This window comes from Mirounga angustirostris, unplaced genomic scaffold (assembly GCF_029215605.1).
Source record: "Mirounga angustirostris isolate CCGP_5_RB_7025 unplaced genomic scaffold, mMirAng1.0.hap1 SCAF_2, whole genome shotgun sequence".
Classification (NCBI taxonomy): Eukaryota; Metazoa; Chordata; class Mammalia; order Carnivora; family Phocidae; genus Mirounga; species Mirounga angustirostris.
This window is the reverse complement of record NW_026991710.1, coordinates 120,533,558-120,557,599: the sequence shown is the minus strand read 5'-3', so window position 1 is coordinate 120,557,599 and position 24,042 is coordinate 120,533,558. Positions and strand designations below refer to the sequence as shown.

The following is a 24,042-nucleotide window of genomic DNA, read 5'->3' as shown; positions in this document are numbered from 1 at the left end:
GGCTCTTCCTAAACATCGGACATTCATTCTGTTACCAAACTAGTATCGATGCAAGCTTTCTTCAACAGCTTTAAAAAGTCAACGCGAGCTCTTATCCTGGAAATTATGTTCGCACTTTATAGGCTTGAGTGTCTTTTACAAGATATCAGATTCTCTGAGAATGAGACAGAGGGAAGGGCAAAAGGAGCTATTCATCTCATTTTATGTAAAGCTTTTCACAATAGCTGGTGTCGGGTGGTAATATTTGATTTCACACATTCGGACAACTGGAGAGTCTTCACCTTATGATGAGACCCAAAGTGATGAGGTAGAGGTATTCTTGCTTCATTAGGCCTTCATTAGGATGTTAAAATCAAAACCAAACAATCTAGAACACTATTGAACATTTTGTGGTGAGGGGAGGCTCTGTTCAGCCTGGAGGGGTTAGCACCTTTCACCTTGTATCTCACATTGGGTACTTTTAACACTATGTTGCTGTTGTTCAGTTTCTTCAGTGAGTCACTAATTTCTGTTTCCTAACAGACCTCAAACCTAACCCCACCTCTCCATTTTTACCAACAGCGCCCTATGTGTCTGGAAAATCACTACCAATCTTCTTACAATTATAAATTACTAAACACAGAAGGATTCAAGCCACCATGAGTAAAGATCTGCATGAGAAAAAATTAATTTCATTAATTAAAACTATTGAAATTATTAGATACAAAATATTCATTCAAAAAATATTTATGGGGGACCCCTGGGTGACTCAGTCAGTTAAGCATCTGCCTTTGGCTCAGGTCATGGTCCCAGGGTCCTGGGATCGAGCCCCACATCGGGCTCCCTGCTCTGCAGGAAGCCTGCTTCTCCCTCACCCACTCCCCCCTGCTTGTGTTCCCTCTCTTGCTGTGTCTCTCTCTGTTAAATGAATAAATAAAATCTTTAAAAAATATATTTATGGACTACTTATTCCACGCCAGGCACCGCTGTAATCACCAGTAAACAAAACAGCCAAAGATCTCCACCTCCATATGGTGCCCATTCTAATGGTTTCTCTGGAAGCTGGAACGGTTTCATACTCATCTCTGAATCCTGAGTACCTGGTAGAGTTTGGCATATCAGATGCCCTCGGCAAATATTTGTAAAATAAATAAGTTAATAACCGTTCTCTGTTCTCTCTTTTTTGTCTCTCCTCCTTCCCTGCTTCCCACTCACTTCCCTCCACTTCTGCTAATGTACTCTCTTAGCCAATACGTATAGTTTATAAATGTCTTTTGGGAGCATTAAAAGAAGTAACTTCCATGTTATCTGTTTTTCATCAACAAAAGAATCCTCTCTGAAAGAATCTTTCTTCAGTGACTTGGCTTTACATTCATAGTTTCCCACTTTTTATTTAGGCATTGTAACCAAAGATGAAACTGCAAAGAAAGATAAAGATTTTAAAGGAAAGTCCCAGAAACACGTCCACTTCAATCCTGGACAGACTACGGCCACATGGAGAGTGAGAATTATATCTGACAACAAATACGAGGCTTCAGAGACCTTCCAGATCATTCTGTTGAACCCTGTCATGGCTGCACTGGAGTTTCCGGAAATGGCAACTGTTGAAATTGTCGACCCTGGAGATGGTATGGGATTTATGTTGGTATGATTTATTAACTAGTACATGTTCTTGCATCCATTCCAGGCGTTCATACCTCCCTCAGGCTCCATAAGCCACTGAATATGTTCATACCATCTAGGATTTAAAGTTAAGTAATCACTTTAAGGCAGTAATTTTTTCTTTGCTCTTAGGATTTTTTTTAAAGATTTTAATTATTTATTTGAGACATAGTGAGAGAGCGCAAGTGGGGGGTGGGGGGAGGAGGCAGAGGGAGAAGGGGAAGCAGACTCTCCCCTGAGTGGGGAGCCCAATGCAGGACTTGATCCCAGGACCCTGAGATCAGGCAGACGCTTAACCAACTGAGCCATCCAGGTGCCCCTGCTCTTAGGATTTTTGAAAAGGAATATAAGAGATTGAAATAGACATGACTTTACCAGCATTCCTTTAGAATATGCACAAGCCCTCAGAGTTAGCTCTCTACACACTCGATATGGCGCAGCATTGCCTCCAGATGGCTGATCCTCAGGGCTCATTCCAGGCCCACTAACTTCTCACCATTTTCTGGGAGCACCTCATCAGATCAGGGAAGGACTTCAGATACCCCTTGTCCTGGATGTGGCTGCTAAGCCCTAGTCAACTTGCTGGTTTTAGCATGTGTTCCACAAAGTTCTGTTATAGCTGTGCCTCATATTCTTGAATTCACAGGTTCATTTTATTCATTTACTCATTCATTCATACAGCAAATACCTCCCAAGATAAATTTAAAAGGGAAAAAGAAGTTTTAACTAGTAATTGTGCTACTGGTTGCCCCTTTTCTTGAAAGGAGAAGAATACTCCCTTAAGGAAGGTTTTAGTATTCATCTTTGAATTTTAATTAGACACATTGATTGTCATAATAGTTGAAAGAATTCAGGCATCCCCTAGAATTGCATGACTTACTACCAGGGCGTAAGTCTTAGTTAATTCACAAGAATGCATGGAGAGTCTTCTGTATTCGTATGTTGCAAACTGCATAGCAGAGAACCGTAGTATAATAGAATTTCTACAACAGGATTAGAAAGCTTTCCATGGACCAAATAAATCTAGAAACTGTTTCAAATATCTTCCTTCCTTTGAAGCATCATAATTCACACTAGCGTAATAAACTTTCTAAGAAATTCTCCTACAAAGAAACCCGTTTAACTTTGTTTAATTGGTTTTCCCAAACTAGAACATACACTTTTTTTTTATTTATTGTCCCCAAGGAATATCCTATAAAATCTCTTAGTTATAGTTTTCTTTAAATACAATTTGGGAAATATTGTTCTATACACTTTGGTTTTTGGCAGACAAAAGTAGAAAACGTTGCCCCATCACCCAATGAACAAGGTATCTTATCAGTTTCGTTGATGACAACACTTAGACACATGAATCAATTAGGAAAGCCCAATGTTAGGATACTTGGCTAAAGGAGTCTAGAGTTCTGAGGTAAGAAATTGGAGAGATCACCATAGTCATAAGCAGTTAAGGCTCCTGGAGGAGGGAGGGTTTGAGCTGAGTCTTAGAGAATTAATGGGGTTTGGATTCCCTGATGGAAGGGAGCAGGCTTTTCAAAATGAGAAAATAGAAAACATGTCTGAACAACTCAGTATTAATGTATTTTTCCAGTTTTTTCACATGATGATAATAATTTTAACTTACTTTTAGCTTCTTCCATGATGCCAACCTTTTGAATCAAGAGATGTCAAGACAGTAGACTACCATAGGAGGGTAAAATGGCAGAAAGAAAATTATCACTGGTCTTTTCCTCTGTAAATCGGGACCACTATTTTCCTAGAGGTAGATATCGGTATCTGTTGAAACTAATTTAGGCAGCAAAATAAAGAAGTAAAAATTAACCCATGATAACTAGACAATTCAACATTGAATTCTGGGTTATCACTTAGTAATAGTTCCAAAAGAAGAAATGATGGTCTATACAATATTTTTCCTTCTTGCTTGCAAGAGGAAGACTCTATGTGTATATATGTTATGAAAGAAAGAACTAAAGAAGTTGAATGTGGTTTGATTAGTTGTCCATTTGACTCTGTGAGTAGGAACAACACACTTAAATTTCTATTTTTTTAAACATGTATATTTAATTGCACAATGCATGCCTAATGAAAAGCCTTGGAAAATGTTGAAAAAAAAGAAAAATACTACATATAATTCCATCAAGAGATAACCAATATTCATATTCATATTTCAGTGAATGTTCTGTGATGTGTATATATGCATAAATATACACACATGTGCATGCATACAGATGCACACACACAGCTCAGTAAATTCCAATGGGAATGTTATTTTAAACATTAAGGGTAGGAGTATGTTAACGATACCAGAATTAAAAAGCCTAATAAAAAAATTAGGGGAGAACCAGTAACTTATTTTTCCCAAAATATTAATTGGCCAGTGTCTTCCACACAATATCTGCACAATAAGTGTTGAATAAAATGTTCATGGAATAAATCAGGAAAAACTTATTTCCGTGTTAATGTATTAGCTTACTTGATCATTAAAAGCATTTTTTTAAAAAGTAAGCAGTAAAAGGAAAGCAAGGGTAGAAATGTGTGATCTCTATTTAGAAGACCTAAAATCTGATCTCAAAAAAAAAAAAAAGAAAGACACAACTGCTGCAAGATTTTCCTTTCCATTTTAGTGCCAGCTTTTCTTTTTAACCTTTCAAAAGCCTCCTAAACCCAATTCCACTGCCTCTCCAGCTCCATTTCATAAGAAACATTTCCTATTCCCACTGTATCTCATACAGTTAATCATGTTAGAAAAATTTAGGGGTCAAAGACTATGTACATTTCTACTCAGGTTAGAATATCACCAATATCACCAGTCCACTTGACGTCTTGCTGAAGTGTCTTCTACCATCTTTTCTAGAACCAACGGTTTATATTCCAGAGGCAGAATACAAAATAGAGGAGCATGTTGGAGAGCTTTTGATTCCAGTAAGACGGTCTGGAGATGCTAGCCAAGAACTAACGGTCATTTGCTCTACACATGAAGGTAGGAAGCTTTGCGGGGTACTGACATCCAGGAATAAGATTCTTAGGACCGTGGGGCTACGGGGAGTAACTGGGTGGTGAGCCAAGCGCTTGCAGAGGACTGAAGCCTGGATCAACCCTGGTCCATGCCCTGCTACCTGACAACCTTGCAACCACATACAGGTGCTCTAACTCTGGGGGATCTGGTCTCTTCAACCAAGGGTAAAATTTCACTGGAAACTGGGATGAAAACATATGTTGAGACTACCTCATAAAGTTGTTTGAGGGTCAAATGAGACATTTTATGTGAAATTGGTTTTTATATGCTGGTGGAAAATATAAATAAGGGATTCTTACTTTTAATGGTCTGCATTGCACCTAAGAAACAAGGTAAAATAGTCTGTATGTACTACTCAGTCTCTTCTTCTCCTCTCTCCCCACCCCCAACAATGAAAAATGTCCCCTAATCATGGGCCCAGGTGTCCTTACCCCTCAAAACAATGTCCCATTCTTTCTGACCTCTCTATTTCTATACAGTCAAAATTTAGCTGTCCTCTGTCCAATCCCTCGAGGTCATATGTTTTCTTTTTTTTTTTTAAAGATTTTATTTATTTATTCATGAGAGAGAGAGAGAGAGAGAGGCAGAGGCAAAGAGAGAGGCAGGGTCCCCGCAGAGCGGGGAGCCCGATGCGGGACTCGATCCCAGGACCCTGGGATCATGACCTGAGCTGAAGGCAGACGCTTAACTGACTGAGCCACCCAGGCGTCCCAAGGTCATATGTTTTCACTCATTAGAACTATGTAATAGACAAAAACAATGGACCTATAAGAAGACCACACAAATGAGAAGAAGAATAAGCTATAAAAGTAAACTACATTTTTCTACACTCACACCAATATTTCACCTCCGATACCAGATGTGTGCCGGTTTTTACCATATCAAGCAATTCTCCAATTTCTGTGCACACCAGCTGGGTGTCCTCAAATTCAATTCTGACACCATCTACCTGGAGATAACACAGACCCTACAGGGTAAGGGCTCCATCCCACAAGACCGCCTCCACTTCAGATACCTATCCCAAGTTTAGGTTGTCACTGTGTTTCTGACCTACTGGAGGTTCCCACTACCCCTGTTTGGGTTTGATAATTTTCTAGAATAGCCTACAGAACTCAGGAAGCCATTTACTTACTAGATTACAGGTTTGTTATAAAGGATACAACTCAGGAACAACCAGATGGAAGAAAGGCATAGGCAAGGTATGTGGAAAGGGGCACAGAGCTCCCTCGTTCTCTCTGGGAGCATCCCCTTCCCAGCACCTAGAGGTGTTCTACAACCCAGAAGCTTTCTGAACCCCTTTGGCTAGGCTTTTTTTCTGGAGGCTTCATTACATAGGCATGGTTGATTAAATCATCGAACATTGGTGATTAAATCATCCCCCAGATCCCCTCCCCTCCCTGGGGGGTTAGGGAGTGGGGCAGAAAATCCTAACACTCTAATCACTGGTTGGTTTCCCTGGCAACTAGTGTCCCACCGCCAATGCCATCTAGGAGGCCCCAGCACCAGTCATCTCATTAGCATGCAAAAAGACATATCACTTCAAAGATTCTAAGGGTTTAAGGAGCTTGTGTGCCAGGAAACAGGGACAGAAACCAAATATATATATTACTTATGTCCCAGGCTAATTTATTCAGAGCTCACTATAGCTAGGGGGTCAGCCACCATCACTTGCACTTGGCAGAGACTCAAAAGCAGGCAGAGGAGTGGACTACTTTATAATGGAAAAAAGGGAAGGTATACCCTGATTGGAGGCTGTTGGCATAAGGAAGCTGGAGGCCTACGTGGTTGATTAGGGAAGTATGTTTGGCTTTCTCTGGTTGGTCCTAAATTGGAAGCCAGTGCAAAAATTACAGAAGTTGGCAGTTATTAAGTCCTGACCATTTGAGGCCAAATGTCACAGAGGTAGTGGTTTCACTTCCTAAACGGGTTGCTGCAGATGGTGGGTCAGATTTCTATTTTTATATATGGTCTGACCACTCTCTGTTCATTTATGCAATCTCTCCAAATCTATGCTCACACTTGCTAAACATCCAACAACGCACAGCACAGCCCCCACAATTAAGAATCATCTACCACATCTATTAATAGTGCCAAGGTTGAGGAAAGGAACGAGAATAAATTCTCCTCTGCCCCGAGGACAAGGAATTTGGCAGTAAGCCGGTAATTTATTTTGAGATTTTCAAAGTCAACTACAAGGACAAGCCTCTGTAGCACATCTTCGAGATCTTCACGTTTGTTTTTGGCTTTATGTCCAGAGCTGAACTGCCCTGTTCATTAAAGTCTGTTCTTTAACTAAGACTCATCTCTTGAAGGCATCAGACACTGCCAGCTACATGTAACTTACGTTTTAACCTGGTGTTACCCCGTGCAGGAAGTGAAAAGCAAGGAGAAGAAATTACAAGGTGAGGCAGTCCTTGAGGTCTTCTTTGCCAAGTGATCCCTGGCCTCCCAGGATGTGTTTCGCTCTCTCTTCCAAGTCCACACTGGGCTCTAGTTTAAGTCTTAGAATGAATGAGGACCTGGGCATGCAGGGGAGGGGCTGCAGCTCAGCAGAGAAGCTCATTCTCTGCTGTAGGCTTCCAGCTGGGCTTCTTCTGGTACCAGTGGCATATTCTCTGTCCACATGCATACTGTGTGGAAGATAAGGATTCTAGAGTTTACCAGATGTGAATGGGAGAAAAGAGGTGGTAAATAGCCCAACCTGGAAGATCAGTGGCAATTGATAAAGGACCACCAAAGTCTGCCCATCCCTCTGCTTCTGGAAAGAGCTACATTGTAGAAAGATCAGCAGAACAAACTAGGAAGTTCAGAAGACTTGGCAATGAGTCAGTTAGGATAAAGGGATGCCTCTGCCCACATGAAAGAAGCTACACCCAGATCTAGCTTTCCATAGAACTCCTCAATGGGACCCAACTTCCGATAAGGTCTCCAGGTTCAAGACTGATAGACCCAGAAAACTCCCTACTTAGCTGGAGACACACAATTCATAGTACTCAGTGCCTGAGTCTTGACCCACACAAAAGACAGTTCTCATGCTTTCAGTAAAAAATTAAAAAAAAAAAAGTTTAAAAAGTATAACAGGGCCAGGGTCCTTCCCTGGAGCACAAAGCCACGGCATTCATGGTCACACCCTGATTCTTGCACACCTCTATGGAATCACAAGAGACCAAGAACTTGTAAATTTTGTATGCACATTTGAGTGGCATTGTGGTATTTATCCTCACCTAATCCCCACAGATACTTAAAAATCTCAGAGGGTGAGAGTTTAATTTGGTTATTTAAAGATTTATTTATTTGTTTTTTAGAGAGAGAGAGAATGGGGGAAGGGGCAGAGGGAGAGGGAGAGAGAGTCTTAAGCAGACTTCCCACTGAGTGCAGAGCCCAATGGGGGCTCGATCTTATGACCCCAAGATCACAACCTGAGCCAAAACCAAGAGTCTGACGCTTAACTGACTGTACCACACAGACACCCCTTAATTTGGTTATTTAAACCTTTATGGAATTCTTATTAAAGTAAATCTTTACCAATTCTTATTTTCATGAGTAAAATAAGCATAAGCTGTATGAACAGTTGAACAAAGCAAACTCATGCTTTGTACATTAGTAGTAATTCACAAACACTGAACGCATATTACACCTGCTGTAGATGCAAGGAGTGACTAGTTTTATGTTGTGCTTTGATGGGGATGTCAAGGTCCCACCATTAACGTTCCAGTCTGCCATGGCATTGCCTGTCCTTGCTACATGCCTATAATATCTATCATCAGTATTCTCAGACGGGGCATTGTATTAAAAAAAAATTGTTTGGGAGAAGAAGAGCTGGAGGGATTAACTCCCTCCATGATGGAGAACTATGACTCTCTAGAGAAACGTTTTAAGCTCAAGGATACCTTGGGAACGGATGTGTGCAAGTCAGTTTTTGGCCCTGTTTTATTCTTAAGATAGATGTCGTTCATCTTTTTCTTCTCAATAGTCATTTCCTTGTTAGGAAGCTGCTCTTATAGGAAAAAAAGAGCTGATGAAGAGCAAACCACAGAACCTAAAACCAACAGTCCAGGAATAGTACTGAATCATCCCGTGGTTTTGGTCAGCCCCAAGTCAAATAGGCTGAGGTTTTTAAATGATCGACTTTATCCATTTGCGAAGGATTGTGTGGTGAACCGCAAGCCATGGTCCAGCCCCACTTCTTTGATTGGGCTGTTTCTCCGGGTCATGTTAAGGAGGAGGTAGAAAGTAGATTATTCCGAGCAGGTTCCAAGTACATCCAAACAGAAGACTTTCTCTCTCTCTTTTTTTTTTTTTCTTAAAGAAAAATTCTGTGTCTATTTATTTGGTTATAAGAGTGTATATAGGTTATAGAAGCTACACCTTGCATCTCGGAGGGGTCCTTTAGATCATCTAGAAGGTCCTTGAGTGGAGACTTGTGGAGGATAAACTTCAGTTTTTTGTTTATTGGAATATGTTTTTATTTCAACCTCAGTCTTGCAATTCTAGGTTGACAGTTACTTTCTCCCAGCATTTTGAAGTTTCAGCATCTTCCACCTTCCACTGTTGTTAAAAAGCCTGCCTATGGTCTAAAGTCATCTTTGCAGTGATCTGTCTTTTCTATGTGTTCTAGATCTTCTCACTTTTATTTGACTGAATCTGTGAAAGATCTGAGGGCTGTACTTGAGGAAGCTTTCTTCCAAGGAGGATTTGTGTTGCTTCTTCCAGGATTTAAGAGCAGTGCTGACCCAGAAACACTCCTGCTCCCCTGCATCCCCAGGCTTAATTGCAGAGTTTCAGATTCTGCTCCCTGGTGGAGCACAGCGTCCCCTGCAGGGCTGATGCTGTACTTACTCTCGGGACCACGCCGCTTCTAAATGGAATTCCCTTCTCTAGTTTTATGGGATTTGGAGTTTAGGAGTTTTAGGATATTGTTTTTGTTTTATTCTGACCCTTGATGATTTTCGTTACTCCTATGAGCAGAGAAAAGCCAGAATAATATTTCTTCTGCATATTTTGTAGTGGGAGAGCACCCCAGGGTACCTCTTCAGCCAAACTACTGGGGAGAGTGTCCCAGAGACTCTTCTAGACAGAGCTCCCGTGCCACTCCAGCCCAGCATTCCCCACCCTTCCTTTCTCTCCACTTGCTCCCCAACCTGTCCGGGTCACAGACCCTCCTGGGCATGACATGAACTGTGCCTGGGGCTTCTGACTAAGACCTGCTCCAACCAGGAGTCAAATGCTGTGCTTTTAAAGATGGGTGATTTCCTGTCTTGCTGCCCTATTTAAAATCTATACTAAAGGAAATTTGTATGTTTAAAAGAATATATAATTAAGTAATATAATAACTAAAGATAATGTGGCGAAGTAAAACCTGCCCCATCAGGAGACGTGTCTTTGACTCACGGATAAGTCACCGGGGCACTCCCTGCCTCAATTTTCTCATTGATAAAATGCCCTCGCTACCTCATAAAGTTATCAAATACCATAATATAGTGATTCAATTGCCCTTTAGTATAGTTTCTTGATAGGGCTTTCTCTGACTTTAAGTATGATCTATGACCTTTATAAAGCAAATATACTATGTAGCCACAGAAAAGGAGCCATATATAGTCTCTGTAAAGAGACAATTTTTTTTTTTTACTATAACTTCATAGATTCTCAGACTCCCAGTGATGTCTGAGATGGGCTTGGACCCGGGAAAATCTATGCAGTCATCATTATGGATGCAGTGGCATGCTGGATCTGGCTAGAAACTGCGGGTAAGAGTCAGTTGTGTACGTTGTCATCCCAAATCTAGGCTCTGACTTCACATTCATAGTGAAACTGGCTGGTGGGAATATTTACATGACAATAATCAGCAAAGACTACAGATCAGGGCTTTTGGGTGTTTTGTTTATTTGGAGAGCCAGTTGTTTTTTGGTTTTTGGTTTTTGGTTTTTATATTCAGTTAGCCACTGTATACTACATCATTCGTTTTTGAGGTAGGAGAGCCAGTTGTTAGACGTTACCAGCAAACCTTCATGCTGGTGGTGGAGGGGAGAGGGTGGTTCTTAGGTTAGTATTAAATGAATCCTTGGGTCTAACCTTAATTTTGGAAAACTAAGCGATACTCACTAAGACAGTCCATCCTGCCTCATAATCTACCTCCACAAACAACAAGGGACATATTATATGAGAGCCTTCTCTAATGTTCCTTGTAAAAATGCTATAACACAACCACTGGCTAGTGGCCCTATAAGACTTGAGGCTCAGTTGCTAAAGCATCTTTTTGAAAACAACCTGGAACACCATTCATACTCCTTGGACATGCTTCACTATTACATAGGAGATATGCACAAACCGTTGCCAAGGACCTGTTCTTATACCTCAGGTTATATTTAATGTTTTCAGAACAGAATTTTCTCTCTTAAATCCTGGGAATTCTTAACTTGCTACCAATAAAACAGTGCTTTTTATTTAAACTAAAATAAATACCAGTATTCTCTGTTCTTGACTATTACATCATTGGTTTTCCAAGCTAAAAGTTCCAGAATCCTAGGAAGAATGGGCCATTTAGATAAACTGAATTTTTTTTTATTAAATGATATGCAAATTAGACTCTTTTCTATCAGCACTAGGTGTTTTAAAAATTTTTGCTAGGGGAGCCTGGGCAGCTGAGTCAGTTAAGCGGCAGACTCTTGATTTTGGCTCAGGTCCTGATCTCAGGGTCCTCGGACCGAGCCCCAGGGTCGGGCTCCACGCTCAGCAGGGAGTCTGCTTGAGGTTCTTTGTCTCCCTCTGCTCCTGCCCCTGCATGCACACACGCTCTCTCTCTCCCTCTCTCTCTCTAAGAATAAATAAATCTTTTTTTAAAACTTGCTTAAAAAAATGCTAAAATGTATTGTTTCACTTTTTGTTTTAGTAGAGTTCCACAGCCAAATGATTTTCAATAAGAATTATATTTCAATCTTTCACTGAATCCAGAAAACTACCTAATTAAATGAATGTCTATTTCACCAAGTGGATCAGTCAGCTGAAAAAACTGAACAGAAAAGGGAAAAATCCCAATCACTTCTGTTTTATGAACTCTGATAAATCATTATTTGACCATTCACTAGACAAAATATATTGCGAAAGAGATTTAATAAAGATAGTTGCCATTTAATAAAGATAGCATTAGATACTCACTATACAAGTCCAGTGTGTATCTGCTTTTGGTATTTATCCTGAGATGCTCAATGTGCAGATTCTGATAAGGTTGTTTTCTCACATCGGCTGTCATATCAACATTCGGCAAGCCAGATCACTAGGGGGGAAAAGGTGTATTCTCATGTACAACCCCTTTTAAACTTTGCACTCTTAAAAAAGCATCCCAAAGGTTGTTTGTTATCTCATCAGATTCTTGTAAGAGTTATTGACCTTTTCCCCATTTTTTGTGTATATCCTGAAGCATAAGAAGTCTCCCCAACAGGGTGTCATCGTGTCCTGTGAGCTTTCTTTATTGGAGCTGCTCACCTCTCTGTTTTGCTGGGAATGCCTCTCTCTAGCCTTTGCTCATGTCTCCGTCTCTGACATGTTAAGGGCCAACCTCTCCTTCCTGATTTGGCTCAGAGAGCTTTTCGGTGCATAGATTTCACAGGACTGAAGCGGGAGGGAACGTCATGAAGGAATAAAGTTTAAGGCACAGTCTGGCCCTGAAACTTGGCTAGCTGTCCCAGCAAATGCTCATCCCCCCTGTAGCCATCCAGGTCTAGCAGTTCTTGCCCTCTGCTTTTGTGAACAAGTTTTATTCTCATCAATCCCTCCAACTCTAACCTTTTCTTTAGGTTTCCAGAATAACAAAACAGTCCACTTGTCGCTGCCTGGTAATTCTAAAATTTGTTCTATTGAAAAATCATCCTGAAATATTTTGTGAGTTAGTGCCCCTTTGAGCAAAACCTAGGAAGTCAATTTGGAAAGCATTTTCATTTTTTAACAAGCTGTACTTATACATGCAACACACACCCGTAGATATCAACTTGTATTTATGCTGATTCCCATTAGCAAGAACACAGCAGACATTGGTGTTAGCCCGCATGTTATATGCATATACCACAGCTGCAAGCAAGAGAGACCCTTGCAAGACTAGAGTGTCAGTTCAAAAGTTCACTGTCATATCCCCACTGCTTCTCATAAAGGAGAAGTGTGGTGGGAAATATTTAGGCTTTTCAAAAACTGCTTATTGGGCGCCTGGGTGGCTCAGTTGGTTAAGCAACTGCCTTCGGCTCAGGTCATGATCCTGGAGTCCCGGAATTGAGTCCTGCATCGGGCTCCCTGCTCGGCAGGGAGTCGGCTTCGCCCTCTGACCCTCCTCCCTCTCACTCCCTCTCATGCTTTCTGTCTCTCGTTCTCTCTCTCGCAAATAAATTTAAAAAAATCTTTTAAAAAAATTGCTTATTTAATATATTGAGTTATTTTACACAGTCTTTATTCTACCTAAATCTGGTCTGCCTAAAACATTTAAATTACTAGGACGAATTTTTACTCTTTTAGCTCTCAATCTCTGTTGTCATTTTTTTTAATACTGCAAAAAAATGCACTGACTTGAACTATTGATGGGGATTATAAGATGGCACAGCTGCTATGGAAGACAGCACAGAGGTTGCTCAAAAAATTAAAAATAGGGGTGCCTGGGTGGCTCAGTCATTGGACGTCTGCATCCAGCTCAGGTCATGATCCCAGGGTCCTGGGATCGAGTCCCACATCGGGCTCCCTGCTCAGTGGGAAGCCTGCTTCTCCCTCTCCCACTCCCCCTGTTTGTGTTCCCTCTCTCACTGTGTCTCTCTCTGTCAAATAAATTTTAAAAAATCTTTTAAAAAAATTAAAAATAGAACCACTATATGGTCCAGCAACCCCACTTCTGGGTATATATCCAAAGAAGTTAAAAGCAAAATTAAAGAGATATTTGCACACCCTTATTCGTAGCAACATTATTCACAATAGTCAAGGTGAAGCAACCCAAGTATTCATGGACAAATGGATAGATAAGCATACGATGGACTATTACTCAACCTAAAAAAGAAGAAAATCCCCTTACATGCTACAACATGGATGAATCTTGAGGACACTGTGCTCAATGAAACAAGCCAGTCACAAAAAAAGACAAATACTATATAATTCCACTTACATAAAGTACCTAGAGTTGATGAATTCATGGTGGTTGCCAGAGACTGGGGGCAGGGTGGAGGGGAGGAAATGGAGAGTTATTATTTAATGAGCATAGGGTTTCCATTTTGCAAGATGAAAAAAATTCTGGATATCTATTTCACAGTAATGTGAACAGATAACACTACTGATATGTACACTTAAAAATGGTCAAAACGGTAAATTTTAGGTTATGTTTCTTTTACCATAATAAAAACATCGCACTAATGCCCAGGAATCCCATTCCTAAGTATTTACTCAAGAGAAATAAATTATATATCCACTCAAAGACCTGTACTAGAATATTCATGGCAGCATTATTCAGAATAGCTAAAAACTGAAAAAAAACCTGAATTATCAACTGGTAAATGGAAAAACAAATTTTAGTATAGCCATACAATGGAGAATACTATTCAGCAATACAAAGGGAAAAAAAAAACCCTGATGCATCTCGAAAGCATTGTGCTAAATGAGAGAAATCAGACCTAGAAGAGCAAGAACTGTATATTTCATGTATATGAAATTCTCACAAAGGCAAGTAAATCGGTAGTGACAAGACAGATTAGTGGTTTCCAGGGTCGGGAGACAGGGAAGGAGAGGTGTTGCAAGGGGTATACGTCAACTTCTTGGGGTGGATAAAAATGTTCTGTTACGTCTGTGATGTAGGTTACACGACCGTATACATTTGTCAAAACTCATCAAATAGTGCATGTGAATTTGTGAATGTTAATGTACGTAAATTATTATAATAAAATTTAAAACACACTACATCCTTGGGGCGCCTGGGTGGCTCAGTCGTTAAGCGTCTACCTTCGGCTCAGGTCATGATCCCAGGGTCCTGGGATCGAGTCCCACATCGCGCTCCCTGCTCTACGGGAAGCCTGCTTCTCCCTCTCCCACTCCCCCTGCTTGTGTTCCTGCTCTCGCTATGTCTCTCTCTGTCAAATAAATAAATAAAATCTTTAAAAATAATAAAATTAAATTAAATTTAAAAATAAAAAAATAAAACACACTACATCCAAACTGAAATCTTCCCATCAATTCTGTACTTCTTGTAAAGTAACAGGTACTTTTGTGGCTGCATTTCAGTGCCACGCCAAGACCTCCAGTCTGGGCGTGGGAGTCGGATTGCTCGCTGCGGCTTGCAGCTCTGCCACGATGGGAAGGGTAGGGCAGGGCAGGAAAACACCTGCACCACGACCTCGGCCCCGTTCTCTGGTCCGCATCTCTCTGCACTTCAGTTTTCCCATCTGTAACATGAACAAATTGAGTGAAACCAGGCCTAGTGTCTTACGATCCTTCAGTTTATTTAGCCCCTAATCCAAACAGACCTTATTCAATATATACTCTGTTTAGAGACCACTTTAACTGTGGATCGTGTCAAAAAAAACAGGGTCCAGGGGCGCCTGGGTGGCTCAGATGGTTAAGCATCTGCCTTTGGCTCAGGTCATGATCCCAGGGTCCTGGGATCGAGCCCCGCATTGGGCTTCCTGCTCAGCGGGGAGTCTGCTTCTCCCTCTCCCTCTGCTTGCCGCTCCCCCTCCTTGTACTCTCTCTCTCCCTGTCAAAATAAAAAAAAAAAAACCTTTAGAAAAAAAAAAAAAAACAGGGTCTGTTCTGAAAGCCTTCTAATTACAATATTAATATCTGAGACTGTCAGAGATAAGTGTGATTTATAATTCATACAGCCTTGTGCTCAATGCTATTGCCTCAAAACAGTTTGAAGAACCAGTGGTGGGAGCATAGGTTTCTTCTCACCTTCTCTGTTCCATCTCATATTCCTATAGGTTTTGCCACAGGCTCCATTCCTTCAACAGCATTATCTTTCTCTGACTACATCTCACGTCCAGAAGACCACACCAGCATCCTCCACTTTGACAAGGATGAGGCTGAGAAGAGCTGCCGGGTCTTGATCATCGATGACTCCCTCTATGAAGAGGAGGAATCCTTTAGTGTTTCCCTGAGCCTGCCAGTGGGAGGGCGACTGGGAGCCCAGTTCCCCACCACGAGGGTGGTTATCCTGGCTGATCGTGGTGATGGTAAGTCCATTTCCTGCTTTCAACTCTTGGCAATAACTGTCTTCTTCTTACACTGTCCCTCAACAGTTGAGAGACAAATCTCCCTTTAAGTATCCATTAAAGGAATAACTGGTGTTCCTCTTTCTCCAAAGCTGTGCATGGCTTGTCAAATACATAAATATCACCAACACCAAAAACAAAATAGCAATTCAGGGAGATAAAATATTTGTGTATGACTTTACTTAAAAAAAAAAATTGCCTAAAGAAGTGACCTAAGACTTAAAAAGAAGCCAAGAAGAGGACCAAAGTTAAGTATCAAGCTCAGTATGATTTTCCTCGGTCTCTACTGCCCTTTCTACAAGACGCACTTTCAAAAAGAGAAAATGTGGGTCAAGCCAGGGGCAAGATCAGACTAGGTTATTACTAGTCTCAGACTACTTCATCTCTCAAACATGCCTCCATCAGGATTTGAGTGGCTGTGAGTTGCCGTGTTCAGATCTAGGCAGGATTAGACTGGCTGCTGCCACAGACCCAAAATTAGGGTGACTGCTTTATGACTAGGCCCAGAGCTTCCATGAAACCAAGAGCGGTGCCAAGGGATAAATACAAAGTCGGGGCTGGAGAGTGCAGACACTCTAGCTGGTATGACAGATGTGCTCCACGTTCTGGGTGACATGATGTTTTTCTAACAACCATAGAACAAAAGAAGATATGAGTGAAATTAAAAGTGGGTTTATTTGTTGATGTTGCACCCTGTGGACAAAATCTCAGAGTTGTACAATAGACCAGTTTTGTTCCATTAAAAAGAAAAAAAAAAATCATCATGGACTAAGTTCCATTCCAAAACCAATTTTCACACATATCAAGGGCTAAGAGTAAGTACAGACCCTGAGGTCTAGACTTCCTTCATTGTATACTTTTCTTTTCAAAAATTTCCCCGTTAGAATTAAGAGAATTATTGTTTTCTTCAAATATGTGTATGATTTTTCATTGTATGGAAATTTAGAATTTGTATTATCTTCTCTGCTAAGCCAGAGTTATTAGGAAGTGTCTACTAAGAATATCAATATTGATTATCCAATTTTTCTGGAAAGAGAAATGTTATTTATAGTCTTACATATAAGTTATCTGTTGTCTTCCCAACAGAAGAGAAGGAAAATCTGAGTAACTTTAATTGTTTGAGACTCCAGAAAAATCTAATACCTCAAAGTCTATTTGATAAATATGAAGAGTCAGTAAAAAATAGGAACTGTCTGAAAGGAAAGAATGATAATATGGTGTTATGTGGTTTTTGGAGCTCAAATGACAGATTAGATTATTTTTAATATCAGGGTTATGATTAGGATTATGGCTAGATCATCTAACTCTTACTGAGAGGTAGGGAAAGTTTGCTGGACTGAGTTCCAGAGACTGAGAAGTTCAGCACAAAACAAGAAGAGAAAGGGAGGGACTTCTTAGATTATTCTACGTACTTTTTTTCTTAGTAGCTCTTTCCTTTCATAACCAATTCTCAGTTTTCTCTGGTGAGGAGGACTTCACATGAAAAGATTGAAACCTATAAAAATAAAGCTTCAATTTCCTTTTCCTTTCACTATGATACCTTTCTCTATCGCCAGAAAGAATGATATCAGTACAATCTGAGGTTTTTTTGCTGGACCTAGTTATAGCTCCAAGTACACAAGAAAAAAGACGGGGCGGTTAGGTAGGGGGAGAAGGAGAATCAGGAAGGGGAATGCCAGAGTGAGGAAAGCTTGCACTGGGAGCCTGGAGACTTGGATCTTGAACCTGGGCACCACCACTGCTCCAGGTGACCTTGGGCAGGTTGAGTTCCCTGGGGCTCATTTTCCCAATTCATAAAATAAGGAGGTTTAAATGGGTGGTCTCTAGGGACACTCTATCTCTAGAATGTGATGGTTCTTGAAGTCATTTTAAGATGAAGGCTTTGGTTAATTATTGCTCATACTCATAAAATGAAGTATCCTGTAGAAGATTTGAGTATTTTTTAAATAAAATTTTGTCATGAACTTAAAAATTGTTGTTAAAATTTTACTCCTAAAAAGTCAGAGAAAGAACAGAGCTAATCACTGAACTCGAATGGTTATGTGATTCGGGTTATCCATTTTGTCTTCTATTTCTCCAAGGTTTCCCCCAGATAAATAAATTTCTATTGTTTGACTCATGCTATTTTTCCCTACTTGGGTGCTAGGAGACCCCCAAAATAAAGCTTTATAGTTTTCCATGCTTTAACATTTTCTAAGAATATAATGAGTTATATTTTGATAAGGAAGTACATTACAATCTCACCTACATATTTAGGAGGACATGTTTCTTAAGACTCATCCTGAAAGGGCGCCTGGGTGGCTCAGTTGGTTAAGACTCATCCTGAAAAACTAAAGCAAAAGTAAAGAATAAGATTGTCTGACCTTTAATGATTCTCTTTTTTCCCAATAAGAAGTATGTTCCCTGCGATGTCTTTACCTAACTCTTTCTAAGAGTTTATCAAAAAGCCAGAGTGTCCCCTAAAATTACAAACACCAGAGATGGTCATAAATGATTCAACAGACATCAGAGCTAAACAAGCAAATTCACAGGGCTCGACAAGGACTACAACTTTGTTAGTGTGCTCAGAAGTGAGTTTACTCTTGGAAACACCTCACAGAAGAACTTGGACAGAACTTCCTAACCCAAATGTCAGTGTTTGTATGTATAGTAAAAAATGAATGGCTGTCAAGGGGTTGGATATTCAGGTCCATTGGTCAGTGTGGTAAGTAGATTAATGGCCCCCAAATAAATCCATGTCCTAATCCCTAAAACTCATTAGTATGTTCCCTTACTTGGGAAAGACTGTAGATGGGATTAAATTGGGGATCCTGAGATGGATAGATTAGCCTGGATTATCGAAGTAGGCCCAATATAATCACAAAGGCCCTTATAAGAGAGAGGCAGGAGGATCAGTGAGAGAAAGATGTGATGATGGAACCACAGATGATCAGTGCTTTCTTCATTAATTCTCTGCATCTCCTGGTAATCCATTTTGGCTACATTTTCTCTCTCTTTGACTGTGTTGTTTATATTTCAAGTAATAAACTTACATCTTTAAGTCATGGTGGCCACTGTTACAATAGACTGACTAATCAAATTCCGGTAGCAAAAGCCAGAAATGCCTGAGATGAATTTTGTTAGTGCCATGGCATTATATGAACAACAGGGTCATTATGTGAACAACAAAGTAAGATGAACTAAATGGGACTAACCTGTAGCGGGTAACTGTACTAAGGAATGTTGCTAGGTGAACTGGGGAGACCCCGGGCCCTGAGGCCCCGACCCAGCGAGTCCCAAAGATGTTGCGGAAGGCACTTGGTCTTATCACAAGAAAGAGTTCAAGGACAGACACAACACAAGCGATGAGCAACACAAGCAGGAAAGTTTATTAAGGCAGAATTACACTCTCAAGATGTGAGAGCAGGCAAGGGAGAGAGACAGAGACAGAGAGACAGAGAGGCAGAGAGAGATACACACCCCAAGGCTTGGGTTTCTATCTTTTATTGAATATTGTTAACTAGGAGGGTAGGATATTCATTACTTGGGGCAGGGACTTCTGAGAGAGGGGCTTCGGGCCTTGTCTTCCTTGTTTGGTCGGGGAGTTCCAGCCTGCCTTGTCAGCCTTCTTGGGCCTGTCTGGGTTGATCTGACTTCCTGTGGCTCTGTCTTGGCGCACTGCCAGGACCGGCCTCTGACTCTGCCAGTAGCTGGACCTGGCTTCCTCTTTGCTGGCCTCCGGGCATCGTGTTAGACCCTAACAGCCTCTAACAGGAATGTGCAAAAATAAATAAAAGTCTTAGTATCTATTTCTTGAAGAAATATTTTCTCTTTGAGCGCTGACATATCCCCACTTACTTTTTACTTTAAAACCGTAGTGGTTTTAAATCTTCCCATGTTTAGAACAGAGAAATGGTGAAACTCTCCAACGCCAAATATAAAAAGAAAAGGAGGGCGCCTGGGTGGCTCAGATGGTTAAGCGTCTGCTTTCAGCCCAGGTCATGATCCTGGAGTCCCTGGATCGAATCCCGCATCGGGCTCCCTGCTCAGCGGGGAGCCTGCTTCTCCCTCTCCCTCTGCCTCTCTCCCTGCTCATGCGCTCTCTCTCTCTCTCTCTCTCTCTGTATCTCTGTGTCTCAAATGAATAAATAAAAAAATAAAAAAAAAATCTTTAAAAAGAAAAGGAAAAAAATAGAACAAAAAGGGAAGAAAATCAACACAAAGTCCAGTATATGATACAGTTGTTAACTTGCAGTATTATTTGAAATGATTTTAGTAGATACTTAAGTAAGTCATTCATTCAAGAAACATTTACCGTGGCCTACTCTGCGCTTAGGACAGGGCCACAAAGTCATAAAGGTCTTTCTCCTGCCTTCTATCACATCTGACTTGATCTCTTATTTGACTATTCTCAAACTCATGAAGGTTTTTGAGTGGGGAAAAAAAAATCATGTGCAAAAGTAATGGTGGAAGATTTTTAGTTCAGTATAAACAATCTTAATCACTACACATTTTTCTGAGCAAGTCACTGTTAATAATTGCTGAATCCAGGAAACTTGCATTCAGATCCTATAACATTTATTGAAAACTGAACACTTTGCTAAGCTTGAAAAACCCCAATACCCACGCGTTAACATACGTTCTTCTTAAAGGAGACTCTACACGGTCAGCGACCTTATAAGCAGGAAACTGTTTGGTAAGTGTGGGATCTTAGCAACACCATCAAGCCACAGAACCACCTCTACCCCTGGGCAAATATGGCCAGGGGTCCTGGACCCTCAAGGTCCGTGGTCAGAATAATAATTCCTTTAATGTGGCTGAAAATGGGCAGCCCATTCTTTCTTCTTCTGGCTGCTTTCTCTTTTCCAGGCTCCACACAGAGTGAACTTCAGCTAAAACAGTTTTGCTACAGATGTGACCATACTAATCTATCCCCACTCTCCTGAGGCGGCCTGGTGACATTCCCTGTAGCCCAAGATTGACTCTACTGAGTCAGCGCCCTAGGATATCCCAATCTCCATGGCCGGAATTAATGATAGTTCCAAAAAGGTGTTCTGTAAAATTCTCAAGTGTGACTTCCTCCCCTTTTGGGTCCCCAGCAGGTGCTCATTTAGCAGGCGCCCTTGAGTGACTGCTACGGGTACTATTTCCACTTTAATCTATCTTTAGACTAAAGATAGTCGGAGATTTTGCCATTCGTGATGCGAAAGGTTCCTTTGGAACTATTTCATCTCCTCCTTGAGAAAACATCCACAGTGCTCTAGGCATAGCTAACCACGTGATTATGATCTTTTGAAATGCTGATGTGAAGCAATAATTCCTCTAATTCAGTTTTGAAGCATTAGGCTTTTATCAAACTCTAATGTGTAGTGTGTCTCAGGTAGTAATATAGCTGTCATTTGAGTCAGGAATAAAAACAAGTGTCATACAAAACTGACGTTTTGCGAAAACAGGGAGGAAAGTGCGTGGTCTTTTTCCAAGGTTACGATTTTGTATGTAATTGGCCACAGTCCGGGCATTCGTTAAGTACCAAGAGTGCTTTCTTTAATCAGACCTGTTACGTCTATCATCTTGCAACAAAAGCATGTTTGCTTTTGGCCAACTGGTGACACAGTATCCAGCAACCTAAAGATGGACTCAAGTAAGTCGAAGGAAAACTCTCTTCTAGTTAGAATTGGGATGAAAGGGGTTCTGTTTGGTTTGGTTCGTTTGGGGTTTTTTAGATAATTTTTTTAGTTGAAGTATAGTTGACACACGACGTTACATTAGTTTCACAACACAGGGATCTGACAACTCTATATGTTGTTACATTCATTACCAGCATAGCTACCATGGGTCACCATACGCGACTATTACAATACCAATGACCATATTCCCTGTACTGTACTGTCCCTTTTCAGGGATGACATGTTTTCATTCTCTTTAGCTGGATTCTGAGAAATGTTTTGCTTCCTTAAACAGAGATCAAATACATCCTTATCAAATGGGTCACCTACAGGAATACCTTTGTAAAGGCAACTACCGTGGAGTAATGCTAAGAAAATAAATCATATAGAAGCAGAGGCAACCTTACCTCCCAAGATCCTGGCCCTACCCTGCCACAGGAACCCTTATAAAAAAAACATCGGCTGCATGAGGGCAGACACCACGGACCACGGCCAATAAGTGTCAGCTGAATGCATGGCAGGCTTCATATGCATTCACTGGGCTTCGGACCCTAGCTTCCAGGGACAGTGCCAGGGACAGGAGGAAACTGAGGACACTTGTTAATTAGCAAATTGTGTCTGTTTTATATATAAACACTTATAGCAGTTTTCTGCTTTTCTACCGAGGATGCTTCTTTCCGTTTTTAACATGTGCTTTATAAACTTATAATCTACGGGTTGCTTGGGTGGCTCAGTCGTTAAGCGTCTGCCTTCAGCTCAGGGCATGATCCCAGGGTCCTGGGATCGAGCCCCACGTTGGGCTCCCTGCTCTACCGGGAGTCTGCTTCTCCCCCTGCCTGCCACTCCCCCTGCTTGTGCTCTCTCTCTCTCTCTGACAAATAAAACCTTAAAAAAAAAAAAGAAAGAAAAGAAAACTTAAAATCTGCTACAAAAAAAAGAATTGATGTCCAATTTCATAGAAGGCTGTTAGTTTTGTCCTGAGGCAATAAGATTTGTATAACATGCATAAAATTTGCCTGTAAAGATTGCCAGCTAGATTAGTATCTTTATCATTAAATGGGTAGCTAACAGAATAATGACAGGTTTAAGAAAACATTGTAAAGAAAAATGGCACATAAACCAAGTGTCATTTTGGCGAATTTGGCACATCCAACTTTTTTTTTTCCCAACCTTTTTTTTTTACGGGCTTAATACTATTGCATGGACCAAGATAAACTTCAACATGTAAATGTTTTTAAAACGTGAAAGACACATTGCAGTGCTATAAAACCAGGACACCATTCAGAAGAGAGAGCATCGCTATGCTTTATAGGGCTATTCTCATGGCAATACAATTGCCACAGCCTTCCCAAGTAGAAAAAAACTGATTTCAGTTCTTATTCTTAAACTTGGGTGCCAAGTTCACTTTTTGCAGCTTAAAGTCTCATAAGATGTATTTTGGTTATTTTGCACTGATTGCCAATGTTGGCTTGCACATATCTTTCTGGATATGCTTGCTGCATTTGACATTGTGACCACTCATTCTTCTCACTACTCTCTGCTCTTGATTTCCCTGGTTCTGTTCCTCTTTTGCCATCAGTCCTTTTCTTCTTTCCTTCCTTCCTTCCTTCCTTCCTTCCTTCCTTCCTTCCTTCCTTCCTTCCTTCCTCCCTTCCTTCCTTTCTTTTTCTTTCTTTTCCTTTTTGTCTTTTTGAGCTCTTTCTTTTCTGCCAGTCTCCCTAAGGGTTGATGCCCCCACTACAATTCTCTTTATTCATCCATATGGATGATTATATCATATATTACAGGATTGACTCCAGCTTATATGCTTAACACTCTCAAATCTTATCTCCAGGCCTTACCTGATTCTTGAACTCCAGATTCACACATTAAAGGCTTTCTAGACCTATTTACTTGGATATCCCATCAGATGCCATCATTTTGCCCTCTCTTACCCCCAGTAGAGGCTATTTCCCCTCTTATATTCCCAACTAAGTTATTGACAGTCCCACTCCCACATCCCCAGGGCATCATCTTAGAAGCCGCCTACATCCAAGCCTGCTGCTCATCTCCCATTTCCACCCTAATACTAGTGCATAGTTCAAACCATGCTCATATCTCACCTGGATAATTGCAATAGCTTCCTAATTGGTAGCCTTAACTCTTCCTTAAATCTGTGGCTCACACTGAAGGTAGACAGATGTACAGAGACAACAACAATAACAACAACAAAACCAACCACCTTTCCACTGCTTAAAATTGGTTCCCACATGATATAGAGTCTAAAAAGTAAAGACGCATCTACTTCAAATGGGTCCAAGTCCCTGCTGCATCTGGCTTCTATCTTCCTCTCTAATTCATTCCCGACATCCCTTTACTCTCATCTCATACATCACTAAGAAACAAACGCTTGTATTTCTCCCCAGACACTGGGCTTCTTCAGTCATGTATGACTTTTTCCATATTAGTCACTCTGAAACATTCCTCCCACCTTTCCCATTGGTCCATTCTTGTTCATCTTTCAGATCTAGCTTTA

The 24,042-nt window shown here is 40.8% G+C and overlaps 1 protein-coding gene across 1 annotated transcript in view; it reads left to right on the top strand.

Moving 5' to 3' along the window:
* FREM3 (FRAS1 related extracellular matrix 3) overlaps nucleotides 1-24,042 on the top strand; it is an 83,238-nt gene that overhangs the window by 52,151 nt on the left and 7,045 nt on the right. Inside the window, exons 4-6 of the mRNA XM_045879382.2 lie at nucleotides 1,377-1,607; nucleotides 4,493-4,618; nucleotides 15,592-15,843. Coding sequence (XP_045735338.2) covers nucleotides 1,377-1,607; nucleotides 4,493-4,618; nucleotides 15,592-15,843 — 609 coding nt within the window. The remainder of the gene's footprint in view (nucleotides 1-1,376; nucleotides 1,608-4,492; nucleotides 4,619-15,591; nucleotides 15,844-24,042) is intronic.